At 35.3% G+C, this 12,935-nt stretch overlaps 3 protein-coding genes across 4 annotated transcripts; all 3 read left to right on the top strand.

Moving 5' to 3' along the window:
• The first annotated feature begins 3,232 nt into the window (after positions 1-3,232).
• On the top strand, positions 3,233-6,833 carry LOC106424479 (mannosyl-oligosaccharide 1,2-alpha-mannosidase MNS2-like). Its single transcript, XM_013865241.3, has 14 exons — positions 3,233-3,529; positions 3,873-3,920; positions 4,015-4,176; positions 4,276-4,388; positions 4,467-4,532; positions 4,625-4,796; positions 4,894-4,983; positions 5,068-5,192; positions 5,272-5,337; positions 5,532-5,640; positions 5,715-5,816; positions 5,912-5,992; positions 6,063-6,233; positions 6,315-6,833. The coding sequence occupies exons 1-14, from the start codon at positions 3,371-3,373 to the stop codon at positions 6,564-6,566; spliced, it is 1,716 nt and encodes a 571-aa protein (XP_013720695.2). The 5' UTR covers positions 3,233-3,370; the 3' UTR covers positions 6,567-6,833.
• A 2,133-nt stretch (positions 6,834-8,966) lies between these two features.
• On the top strand, positions 8,967-10,048 carry LOC106444186 (B-box zinc finger protein 32-like). Its single transcript, XM_013885691.3, has one exon. The coding sequence runs from the start codon at positions 9,115-9,117 to the stop codon at positions 9,805-9,807; it is 693 nt and encodes a 230-aa protein (XP_013741145.2). The 5' UTR covers positions 8,967-9,114; the 3' UTR covers positions 9,808-10,048.
• A 399-nt stretch (positions 10,049-10,447) lies between these two features.
• LOC106439667 lies at positions 10,448-12,701 on the top strand. Of its 2 annotated transcripts, none has more exons than XM_022716567.2 (9): positions 10,448-10,856; positions 11,030-11,194; positions 11,276-11,378; positions 11,480-11,559; positions 11,645-11,722; positions 11,813-11,904; positions 12,004-12,115; positions 12,229-12,354; positions 12,454-12,701. In XM_022716567.2, the coding sequence occupies exons 1-9, from the start codon at positions 10,587-10,589 to the stop codon at positions 12,568-12,570; spliced, it is 1,143 nt and encodes a 380-aa protein (XP_022572288.2). In that variant the 5' UTR covers positions 10,448-10,586; the 3' UTR covers positions 12,571-12,701. The 2 variants fall into 2 exon arrangements, with proteins under 2 accessions (XP_022572288.2, XP_013736615.2); XM_013881161.3 differs by having other exon boundaries at positions 10,451-10,856; positions 11,024-11,194.
• Positions 12,702-12,935: the final 234 nt, after the last annotated feature.

The following is a 12,935-nucleotide window of genomic DNA, read 5'->3' as shown; positions in this document are numbered from 1 at the left end:
AATTTTAAAAAATCAAGTGCAAAGTACTTGTCGTTGTAAAATCCAATAACAAACCAACAAATTTTATTACTTGCAAATACGAGTCAAGTATCATGTTTTGTTACTTGTGTACATGTTACTCATTTAAAAATACTTGTCACCTGTTTTAAAAATATTTGTTATTTGTGAAAAAAAATATTTCTTATTTGCATTGTAATAGCAGATAAATATTGGATTTAATAAAAATAAAACGTATTTGATAAAAAGATAACAAAGCTCATATTATTGCCTTTGTACAAGATTATATTTTTGACTTCAATTACTTGTAAGTAATCAAGTATTTTAAAAATAAATATTAGATTTTGACAAGCAGCAAGCGAATCAGGTAATTTACATGATTCTTTTTGGTACTTGATAAGCAGTACTTGATTAGAAACAAAGTACTAGTTGCCCGTGTCCAGCCTTTTAGTCAATATATCTTATGTGGTATCAATGAAGTTTAAAGATACAAGAAAAAGTTTGTGAAAATAATCAAACTCACAGATTCGATAGACTGAGCAACGGTAATTTTCATCGTCTGATGAGTGAGCTTCTAAAAAAGACTGCGAGATTACAACAGGCTACGAGTCCCAAAGACCCCTAAACCGAGCTCGCCAGCTATTACAAGCATTTGATCAGCCTCAGGATTACTGTCCTGCGCAACAATGTGAATAGAGAAATAATGAATGCATATTTTATCTTAAATAGCAAATAAAACTCCAAAACTTATGGATTCCGTCAAGCACAAGAGAGAGAGAGAGAATTGGGATAGAAGATTTTTCTGTATGATACAATGTATTTATCCTCTCCCAAAATGTGTATCCTGTTATTAGAAACTCTGTTGTTATTACAAGACACTACAACTTTTATTCTCCTGGTCGACCAAGAAACTCATCCTATTATTAGGCTGAGGACGATAGCATGCATCTCTTCCCGACACTATTAGGAACTTACTCCATGACATAGCTCCAGTACTCTCACTTTTAGTTGTCATCCATATGTTTGTTTTAGTAAATTCAAATACTTGAGTAGCTAACATACAAAGTTGTTGCCCTTCTCTAGTCACTGATAAAGCCACATCACTGTGATTAAAATGACCTTTTGAATCCTCTGGAAGAGACACAGTTCGAAATCTCTTTATTGAGAAATCAAAACATAGTAAGATAATCCCACTTGGATCTTCTTTACTCAAACAAGCCAGTAAGTATTTCCATTCACAGACGCATGACTGCCTATCTGTGAAATGGACAAGTGTCGAGTTTCATGAATATTCTTCCACGAATTAGAGGTAAAGTCATATACTTCATACTCAATGTGAAATGTATCCATTCTCAAGATTTTGTAACAAGAGGACTTTTTATCATAACCAAAAGAAAACAAAAAAAAAAGATTGAGTGATACTCCCATATTTTTTTCCTTCCAACTTACCTGATTTTCTAATATATATCAACTTTGTAAAGTTTGTAATCTGTTTCATAATTTTAAGATGAATATCCTAGATAAATTTTATTTGTTTTAGAGATATTTTAATTTTTGTTAACTATAATAAAATTTAGAATTTGCATGTTTTTAGAATAATTTGATTTATTGGGTGAAATTACATATATTTTATAGAAAATTTGGTTCATCGAAATTGATAAGTAATATGAACGTTTGATAAGTAATATGAACGTGACACATGATAATAAAAATTAATGTTGAAAATAATTACATATTTATAAATAAAATTGTTATAACACCTGTCACAATATTAAATTTGTTTATTAACATGTGTATGTCAATCATTAATGTGTTTTTTAAAACAAATTTTACATATTAAAATTTGAAGTAACTAAAACAGATCATTTATAAATTAGATAAAATAAAAATTAATACACTTAAATTTTTAATTAAAAGTTTTAAATAAAAATTTGTTACACCGGTAACTTTTAACTAAGCAGATACTTTTCATATTTAAACTGCTGGTTAGAAGATGGCCATTTTGTTGAGCTTATATTCCACTACCTTCATTTGTTCCATGCCAAACACTACATTCTCTTTATGCATGTCGGACAGTGACGTTTCTATCAATATTTTTAAACAATTTTGCATTCAATGTTTTCAAATGAACTAAGTTTTTTTTGTAAACAAAAACTCTTTTGGGTAAACTTTCAATAGTCTAGACTCTACCGCAAACGGTGCTCTAAATCCAAAAAAAATCCCTTAAGATTTATTTGGAGAGTTATAGTACTACCACGCCGATAGAGAATTGAACATGCGACCTCTAACAGTCGTCTGTGAGAAGAGAAACCACTGGGATATAAGACCTTCTCCTAAAGTTGTTCATGAATAAGCGTTTGTCTCGTTATTATGGAAGTCATCAATCCTTCCAGAGAAAAAAGGGAATTTGTATTCGTATAAATTCCATTAATTGGGAAAACTGATGGATATGATGGTGGGACTGAAAAATCGAAGATAATGAATAGTGGTTTGTAGTGCTGAAGAACATTCAAAGATAATGAATTTGTCTGATTTTCCACATATTGAACAAATATTATCACATTTCATAATTACATCTCATTTCTGATTCGTATAAGATAAATTTTACTTGGATATTGCGTAAATATTAATAGCCCTACTTTTAAAAGAAAAAAAAATAAAATTTGAGTATTTTTTACCTTGTTTGTTTAAATATTAAAAAGTAAACTTTCATATGTTTGTTTTGAGCTAATTGTTTAAATTTATATTCAGTTGACCCCGTAAAGTATAAAAAGGAAATTTTGTTCATGAACCATTATCCTATAAGATTTTTATTTACAAAAATTGAATTTTATTGGTGCTTGGTGAGCTAAACTTAGGCCTTAGGGCTAAGGCTAGCCATGTTTGTATTTCTATCTCTAAGATTCTAGAAGAAAAAAACAATAATCCTAACAAACATTTTGGGTTAGCTTTGGTTCCCCAAACAAAACCTCCACCCAGGGCCGGTTAGCTTTGATTAGCTTATTATAGTCTGTCGTAAAAGTCAAATCTTTTTTTTTTTTTTTTTTTGATCAAGTCAAGTCAGTTGAAAATTCTTGAGAACCAAATCCCAAACACACGGTGTTTTGATAGAACAAAAGATGGGGTGCTAGCTAGTCAATGTAACCCGTCTCACACTTCTATACACACAGCCAAAGATCTAAACTGGCGGTCAGCGTTATATATAAACTAAAGAATAAAAATAAATGGACGCTCATTTCTATTTATATTCTTTCCGACACTTTTCATAACCCAACTTGTTTGGTTTTTCTCTTTCTATCTTGAAAAAAAAACAAACCAATGTTTCTTCTTCCTAACTGATTCTTACCGGATCTCCCTCAAAGTTCTAATCGAGATGGCGAGGAGTAGACTGGTTACTGGTCATGGGATATGGAAGTACTTCAACCCTGCTTATTATCACGGAAGGACTATGCGTCTAGCTTTGCTTTTCATCCTCTTCATCTCTGTTTCCATGGTCGCTTGGGACCGTCAAACGCGTGGGCAAGATCACGAGGTACTTTTCTTCTCTATCGAATATTAGCTCTATCATCATAGCTCAACTGATAGACGCTAATCGAGTTTAATAATCACAATCCAATCCTAGACTCTCTGTTTGAATTGAGAATGTATCTTCTTTTGTGATTTTTTCTTGCACTTATTTGTTGCCTGATGGATCCCAAAGACTTAAAAACAATTTACTGCAATTTTCTTTTCATTCCCATTGAATAAAACACTTGATCACTTAAATACACAAAAGATGTCAAGTAAATAACTGCCAACTAAACAAATATGGAACATGGTAAACAAGTGGAGAACACACCATGTCATGACTCTTGTTATGATCTTATCATTGCCAGCTTGAAGTTTCGAAGTTAAATAAACAAGCCTTGCGGTTGCAGCGGATGGTAAGAAGACCCAAAAACACTTAAGAGCTCATTTGATTTTGAGAAACTTAGGATCTTTATATAACTCTCGAATTTTTTTATATATTTCTGCTAGCTGGGAGATGTAAAAAGCGTCAAGGAGGATGCAACTATGAGGACACTGAAGAGTGTCAAGGAAGATCCGGTTGATGCCGGGCGAAGGCAGAGAGTAAAAGAAGCAATGATTCATGCTTGGAGTTCATATGAAAAGTATGCATGGGGAAAAGACGAGCTTCAGGTACAGCTTCTTCTGAAAATGTATGCTTAAGCTGCAATGCCAAAACATATATGTGTGTGTGTGAAGCTATTTTGTTTCTTTTTCTTTTTGCATTATCAGCCCCAGACAAAAGATGGCGTTGACAGCTTTGGTGGCCTGGGAGCAACTATAATAGATTCATTAGATACCCTCTATATAATGGGTCTACACGAACAGTTTCAGAAAGCCAGAGAGTGAGTAGATTCTCTTCCATCCTCACCATTTTCTAGGCATGATATAAATAAGCATTGCTTATAGTCTTTAATTTGCAGGTGGGTTGCAACGTCATTAGATTTCGACAAGGACTATGACGCCAGTATGTTCGAGACAACCATAAGGTTGCATATAACTTGGTTTACCATGTTGTTTTCTTATCTGTACTAAGAAGAGTCATCTTGTGCTTATATATTTTATCTTTGTTGGCTTTCAGAGTGGTGGGAGGGCTTCTCAGCTCGTATGATCTTTCTGGGGATAAACTTTTCCTTGAAAAGGCCAAGGATATAGCAGATAGATTATTACCTGCATGGGACACTCCATCTGGCATTCCATATAACATTATCAACTTGAGACATGGAAACGCTCACAACCCTACATGGGGAGGGGTAACTCCTACATTACTTAATGCCATATCTATATTATCAACTACATGTGGCATATATAAGTTTAGTTGATTGTGTTTAAACATGTTTCTTGTACTAGGGAGACAGTAATCTTGCAGAATCTGGTACTGAACAGCTCGAGTTTATTGCCCTTTCTCAGAGGACAGGGGATCCTAAATATCAGCAAAAGGTGTGTTTCTCCATTAACTTGTAGCATGATTAACTTCCCTCATATTACATACTGATTAGTATGTTTTGTAACTCTGTGTATCAGGTAGAAAAGGTCATTACAGTACTAAATAAGAACTACCCTGCTGATGGGTTACTTCCAGTTTATATAAATCCTGATACAGCTAAACCATCATACTCGACCATAACATTTGGTGGCGGGGGAGACAGGTTTCTTTTTTCAACTGATCCCTTCTGGTTTTGCTCTGGTTTGTTGATATGTGACTGCTAATATATATTTTGCTTGCAGCTTTTATGAATATTTACTCAAAGTTTGGGTGTTTGGGAACAAAACTTTAACAGTGAAACACTATAGGTAAGTTTTAACCCTTTTTCTACTGATCATATATATGTAGTATTATGTATACATCAAAGACAAGAACATTGATATCATGTACAAAGCTGATGCCATCACATTTATTTTGTCCTTGATATATATGTTCTTCTTTTCTTTGCTGGTATTGTAGTTTTGATATTTAGTATTGTTATGTGTTGGAATCTTGGTATCAGAGATATGTGGGAGAAATCAATGAATGGTCTGCTAAGCTTGGTTAAGAAATCAACACCTTCCTCCTTTACATATATCTGTGAGAAGAGTGGAAGTTCTTTGACTCATAAGGTATAACCAATATAATCATTGGTGCTGTTGTAATAGATTGACAGTTCTCATGTTTCTTTCTCATCAATTTTCAGATGGATGAATTGGCTTGCTTTGCTCCTGGAATGCTGGCTTTAGGATCATCTGGGTATGATGATCCTACTCAAGCAAAGAAGTTTCTCACCCTTGCTGAAGAGGTAAAGCTATGTCTTGAATGGACTTTGGTCATAGCTTCATCAGTAGCTGTTGGAGCTTTAGACTTTATTTTTGTGTGTTTCCCACTTATTTGCAGCTTGCATGGACATGTTATAATTTCTACGAATCAACACCAACAAAACTAGCTGGAGAGAATTATGTCTTCAACTCTGGGAGTGTATGTCCTTTGCTTGTCTTTTCCATATACACTGTTTAGCATACAATTCATAAACATTGTGATGGTTCAGGACATGAGTGTTGGGGCGTCGTCGAACATCTTGAGGCCAGAGAATGTTGAATCACTGTTTTACCTCTGGAGGTTAACTGGTAACAAGACATATCAAGACTGGGGATGGAATATATTTGAAGCGTTTGAGAAGAACTCACGCATAGAAACTGGATATGTTGGTTTGAAAGATGTAAGTTCGTTCTCCTTAGGCTCCTAAATAGAACCAGCATTATTAAGTTTAATCTGATGGTAGATTCTCGACCATTTTCAGGTTAATACAGGAGTTAAGGACAACAAGATGCAAAGTTTCTTCCTTGCTGAGACGCTTAAGTATCTCTATCTCCTCTTCTCGCCCGCAACGGTTATTCCCCTGGACGAGTGGGTGTTCAACACAGAAGCTCATCCACTTAAGATAGTGCCCTGGAAGGATCAGGTGAATCCCGGACAATCTAACAGCGTGCAGCAACGCAAACCAAGAGTTACATTACGCAAGAGGCGCTTTGGTCGGATGGAACATAAGTAAGCACGCTCGCTGTGGAAGTTTCTTAACTGATTAATGTGGCTTGGCTTATACATAAATTAATACCTTTTAATTATGGTCTTTGCTTTATGTATTCAAGGAACCATTAAAAAAATTGATTTCAAGATAGGCACTTGTTGGAATAGTTTGACAAAATAACCAAACAGGTTTGCCTTACCTTATACCTTGTCTGTTTGTACCCTTGGAAAATAAGATTAGAGGAGTATTAAGTCCTTATCAAAGTTTAAATGAAAGATTTTTCAATTTAAATCTCTCACTATTTCCTGACTTTTACTCCAACCGTATTAGGAAGCTTAATAACAAAACAAAGCACATGTGACCGGAAACAAAGAATCTAAAGGTCGAGTATTGTACGTATAATACTACAAAAAGACAGAAACAATGCAGAAGAAATGTAATGGAAGCAACAAAACAAAAACAAAAGGCAAATTGCAGTGAGCAAAGACTTTGGTGTTGACAAAGTCGCCACGTCACACGAAAAGACACGGCGGCTAGTGCAAAGGTTTAAAAATAGCCACAGATCTCACTGACCTCAAGACCTCTCGACACGTCACATTCAACCAACTCTCCAAACACCACTCATTCATTTCCCAATTTGCAATATTTATTAAACTAATCTAATATATTAAAACAGGAGTACAAAATTAAACTAACCCTAAGTTTTCAATGTTAATTACTTTGGAATGCCACAGAAACTATTATTACTCTTTCCTTAAAATTAGCTTGTCTTTTCCCCGATCATTTAATGCATATTTCCTCATTCTAATTTATGCATTAAAAACGGAAACAACTTCAAACGTTAAACATATGTGAATTAACTTAATTATATGAAAACTCTCAGGCAAATATAAATATATCTTACCACTGTAACGAAAAAAAATTTCTTCTTCTCCTACAATGAGATGAATCGAATTACTTCAAAAGTAAATCAATGGATTATAACTTTAGTTTAATCTGCAGTTTTCTTCTTGACGTAGAACTTGATATTCCTGTTTAGATAGCGATGGATTATAACTTTTGAAAAAACTAAAATCATTAATCCAATTATTTTTTCATACATGAATCTAATTAATAATACAGATAAAAAGAAGTCACGTTAGTCAAAGCAGCATACATATTATTAATAAAATAGATAAAAGGAAGTTATTTAATAGAGATTTTACATGACTTATAAAATATAAATCAGCTATACCAATCGATAATCTAATCTTTCTGAACTAATCAAATCAATCAATTCAAAATCTAAACAGAATATTTTTGCATTTGTTGAAAAAAAAAATCTTTGCCGATAATAATTAAGTCTAACCTATAATCACTCTCAAATATTTAATTTACCTATAAAATATAGAAATTGTATCCTATAATTTTGTTAACTTCTACATTTTGGTGAATAATAAATTATCATTAAAAAAATTTCCTATCAGTTTTTATTTGCTAACTTGCGGAAGAGTTCAACATTAGTTAAATTATTTGTAAATATTTCAACTACAAACAATTGCCTATATTTGCGTATAGTAGGAGATATTTTGGAAACAATTTAATTGTTGCAAATCAAGGGATTTTCTCGTGTAAAGTGTTTAGGTATATTTTCTTCGTTAGGGTTTTACAATCACGTTATATATACATATATATACTGTACCTTGCATATATATATATTCAACATCACCTCAATAGCTCCTAAACAATTTTTTTAGTTCGCTTCTTAGAGGTTATAATGTCAACAAACAAGAGTTTTACATTGTTAAACTACTTGAAGCCAAGGTTGAGTAAATGGTGTGTGCAGGTGAAGCTGATTTAATCAAGAAAACAAACCCCTCCCTATGCTGATGAAACAGTCGAAATGGTTTTGGCTGATGAGACTGTAAGTTCTACCTACATTGTTTAAATGTTGGTTATACTTAAAGTTTCTAATCGTTTTTTGTTTGTTTACAAGGTCATAAAATCCATGCATCATGCAACAGATCACACATGTTTCGGATCCAGCGAGACCTTATGATAGGAAAGTGGTGTGTGATTGAAAAATTTAAGGTATCCGGTGTGGGTAAAGGAAAATACTGACCATGCTAACTATTAAATAGAATGTTTTATACCTTTCAAAATTTATGGATATTTTATTTATAGTTTGTATCATGCTAACTATTAGTTATTTATTTGATCATAATTCCAAATTCAACTTTATGTTTCCTATGTATACTATACGTACCTTAAATTATATGTACACCGTCTGTTTTTTTTTATAATAGCAACAATTAATATAAACAATCAAAAAAATATACGAAAAAATTAATACCCGCCCGGTCGGGCGGGTCAAGATCTAGTAAAATTATTAAAATAAAAATCTGGCTGATGTAAGTTTCTATTAGAAGAAAGATATAAATAAATAATAGCCACTATATTCTATCGTCAACTATGAACCATAAAGCTCCACCGTGTTATTCTCCTTCAATCATTAATAAAACATCATCTCCTCCTTTAAATCTCTCTTCCCATCATCATAGAAGAATACATTAACTAATACACTAAAACGAAGATGGTGAAACTCTGTGAGCTGTGTGGTGCAGAAGCACACCTCCACTGCGACGCAGACTCCGCTTACCTCTGCCGCTCCTGCGACGTTAAGTTCCACGCCTCTAACTTCCTTTTTTCCCGCCATGTCCGCCGCATCATCTGCCCTGGTTGCAGTTCCCTCACCGGAGATATCGTCTCTGGTTCTCTTTCCCCTTGGCCTGCTAAAATAACCTGCTCCTGCTGTGGTTGTGGAACGTCTTCGTCTTCAGCTTCGTCTTGCTGCTCGTCTCTGGACCTTATCTCCACCTCCGAGCTATCGTCGTCGACGACGAGGAAGACCACCGTGAACAGAGGGCCGCGAAGGAGGGAAAAGGGAGTCAATGCCGTGGGGGATGGCATTTTTGTAAATTGGTGTGATGAGTTAGGACTAAACGGAGATTCAAGAAACGAAGTCGTTTCGTTGGCGTCACTCGCTTTGGCCGTGGGGAAAACAAGAGGGACGAAGGTGATTTTAGCAGCTGCGTTTTGGTTCGGTGTTAGGAACGCGCGGAAGACGATGACGTGTCCGAGGCTAAAGAAGGTGGAAGATGTAACCGGAGTTGCAGCAGGAATGATTCGAGCCGGCGAAAGCAAGCTGGCGCGTGCAGTGACACTACAGCTCAGACGGTGTCGTATGGATTCAGAGGAAGGATGGGCCGAAAACGACAACGTTTGAGACGTGGGGGGTCCTGCGTTGCACCTAGGCTTTAGTGATAGTGATGCAAGTTGCATGTATCATCGATCGACGTGTTGATTTTTATTTCCAAACGTTTTAAATGGTTTTGAACCATCGCGTGAGATGGAAAAATTATTTTGTAGTGGAGAGAGAAGTCTAAAGTACTGGTTATTATAATATTCAACCTAGATAAAGAAACAAAAAACTTATAATATTGGAAAATCAAAATTATTCTTGTTTTTATTTTTTGTCAACAAATTATTCTTGTTTTAAATACGAGTATTGAGTAATCAAAATTTACTCTACATCTGTTAATAGTTGATAAATATACTATTTTAGGCAGTTTATGTAAAAATAATATACATAATTTAAAAAAAACGTAAATATTTGTAAGAATTCTAGTATAGTTTAGCTAATCTCTTCCCCCTATATTAAAAAAAAAACTATTTATAACTGCTATTGTTATCAGTAATCATTTATTGCAATGTAGTCATAAACTCATGACGATAATCATGATCTTGTTCTTGAGATAATGATGATTTGCGTTGAAAAAGGAATATCATCTTTTCCTATTTTTCCTAAGAAAAGGAAACTAATAATAGTATTTTTGTTTTTGTATTAAAGCCGAAAGGTGAAAAACAGAACACCACATTATCCCAGTCGCTTTCCGTGAAACCACTGTTACTTGTTTTAAACCCTACTCTGGAAAACTCCTATAAGCTTAACTTTTGCAATAAAGGCGTCTTGACGAATCTGCCATACTCAAAAAGAATCTTACCATGGAAGCTCTCTCTACTTCAGCATACATCTCCAGTTTGCCCGAGACAAAGCCTCTCTTCAAATCTTCGCTAGCTTCATCCCAGTCTTCGTGTTGGTCGTGTAGTTCGCCAGCCAAGCGAATCCCCAAGCTGAGAACCAGGGATGGGTCAAGCCACGGGCTCCGGATACAAGCTCTCTTACACAACGAGACACCAAGTGAAGGTGGAGATAATCTTGGCAAGAGTAGTGGATTTAACTTCTTTCCTGGGGATATCTTCTCTTTGTCACAGGTAATATTCTTTGTCTATGGTACCCTTACGCTAGTTCTGGACAAGATATAATGCTTTGAATTGAATCTTGGATTGTTGTTAATAATGAATCTTGAAGTAGATAGTTCTATTTGGATGGTTTGCTTTGGGCTGCTAATAGCTAATAACTTATAATGTTTGTGTGTTAGGAAAAGCTTGAGAGTGTAATCGATGTGGAGACATCTCTTGCACATCCTCAGGGTGCTGGGGGAAACCGAGCTGGCCTTTTTAGAACTCCTATATCTGGCGGAGTTCAAAATGCAACATCAGCTCATGCGTTACCTCGTCCTGCTTTAGCTGTTCGGAACTTGCTGGAGCAGGTAAAAAATATTTGTAATTAAACTTGAACGAGGAATATGATGATAAGTTGTTTAACTGTCTTGTCTTTTGTATGATTCAAGGCGAGGTTTGCTCATCTATGCACAATGATGTCTAAAATGCACCACCGTAGAGAAGGGTACCCCTTTGGCTCTTTGGTTGATTTTGCACCTGATCGGTTGGGGCGTAAGTCACCAAACCTTTCTCTCTTTCTTCACTGCTTATTCTATCTTTGTATGCTGAGATTATAGATGCACGTTGGCTTATAAAGTACCTTTTGTTTCCAGATCCAATATTCTTACTTTCACCGTTGGCCATCCACACACGAAACCTCTTGGCTGAACCTAGATGTAGTCTCGTTGTTCAGGTAAACATTGGCTATTGTGTTTAGACTACAAAGATCAAAAGATTCTCTCTCTTTGTTTGGTCTGTAACGGGGTTTTGGCTGTCAGATGCCTGGATGGAGTTGCTTGTCTAATGCAAGAGTGACATTATTCGGTGATGTGTACCCACTGTCCGATGATGAACAGGTTAATATCTAACTAACTAGTTGCTAATCTTTGGGTTCAGTAATCTTATCTGTTAAACCAGTTCAAATGCCTCTGGTTGTGGCTTGGTAGGAGTGGGCTCATAAGCAATACATTGCAAAGCACCAGCACGGAACTTCCGAGCAGTGTGGAAACTTTCGCTATTTTAGAATGCACAACATAAGGTTTTGTTTCCAAAACTTATGCCTCCTAAATTACCAACTTATGTTATGATTGTTTGTCTCCTATTCTACTTATGCATACTCAAATGTGACTATTGGCAGTGATATATATTTCATTGGAGGCTTTGGAACGGTCGCATGGGTTGATGTCAAAGAGTATGAGGCCTTACAGCCAGACAAGATCGCTGTTGATGGTGGTGAGCAAAACCTCAAGGTGCTTCATTTTCAAATCCTTCCTTGGTCCCCTTACAAAACTCCAAATAAACCACTTCTTGTCCTATAGTAAATTGAAACAGACTCTTACTTTTACCTCTTAACCTCTGGTAGGAACTAAATGCCATCTTCTCAAAGCCGCTTAGAGAGTTACTGTCATCTGAAACAGAGGTAGACGACGCTGCCCTCATTTCTATAGATAGCAAAGGGATAGATGTACGGGTTCGTCAAGGTGCTCAGGTAAAAAAAAAACATTGTATATAACAATTGTCGTGTTGATACATGATCATGCACAGCGCCTCTCACCTTTTGTCTTCTCTGTGTGTTTGGTTTTGTCAGTTCAACATACAAAGGCTACCATTTGAGGAAGGTCATGGTGTTGAAACGCTGGAAGAAGCTAAAGCTGCACTATGGAAAGTGATAGAGAAGGTCAAACTTAACTATTTGCCGAAATGACCAAGAACCTTGAGTTTGCAGAAATGACCAAACTGCTTTTTTATCTATGTTTTTACCCAAAATGGATGTTAATCTGGAACTACGGGGTTGAAATCTGAGTTTAATAAAATATTTGGGGTTTACTTTTGATATTTCTATAAGTTCGAAATTACCAAAATTCGTTAGGCCGGAGGAAAACTCCAAGATCCTAATCAAACCTGAACTTAGAGCACCATTATCCTGGTTTCTCTCAATGGGTTCTATGTTAAATGGGCTATTTATTTAAATCAAAAGGAAAATTAAATGGGTGTTACCGATCCTTAATTTGGTTATTTGGAAACCGTTTTGAGAAGGGTTTGTAAAGGCACGTGTCAGCTTCTAAAAAA

The sequence above is a fragment of the Brassica napus genome, chromosome A3 (genome assembly GCF_020379485.1).
Source record: "Brassica napus cultivar Da-Ae chromosome A3, Da-Ae, whole genome shotgun sequence".
Lineage (NCBI taxonomy): Eukaryota > Viridiplantae > Streptophyta > Magnoliopsida > Brassicales > Brassicaceae > Brassica > Brassica napus.
Note: the sequence above shows the minus strand (reverse complement) of the source record. Positions and strands in the feature narration are given on the sequence as shown.

Excerpts from the sequence above, each read along its gene's own strand:
- LOC106439667 (XM_013881161.3), top strand. The coding sequence starts at position 10,587 with ATGGAAGCTCTCTCTACTTCAGCATACATCTCCAGTTTGCCCGAGACA. Across the intron at positions 11,560-11,644 it reads GATGTAGTCTCGTTGTTCAG|ATGCCTGGATGGAGTTGCTT; the intron begins GTAAACATTGGC and ends TTTGGCTGTCAG. Across the intron at positions 11,905-12,003 it reads TTTAGAATGCACAACATAAG|TGATATATATTTCATTGGAG; the intron begins GTTTTGTTTCCA and ends GACTATTGGCAG.
- LOC106424479 (XM_013865241.3), top strand. The coding sequence starts at position 3,371 with ATGGCGAGGAGTAGACTGGTTACTGGTCATGGGATATGGAAGTACTTC. Across the intron at positions 3,530-3,872 it reads CGCGTGGGCAAGATCACGAG|CTTGAAGTTTCGAAGTTAAA; the intron begins GTACTTTTCTTC and ends TATCATTGCCAG. Across the intron at positions 6,234-6,314 it reads GATATGTTGGTTTGAAAGAT|GTTAATACAGGAGTTAAGGA; the intron begins GTAAGTTCGTTC and ends GACCATTTTCAG.
- LOC106444186 (XM_013885691.3), top strand. The coding sequence starts at position 9,115 with ATGGTGAAACTCTGTGAGCTGTGTGGTGCAGAAGCACACCTCCACTGC.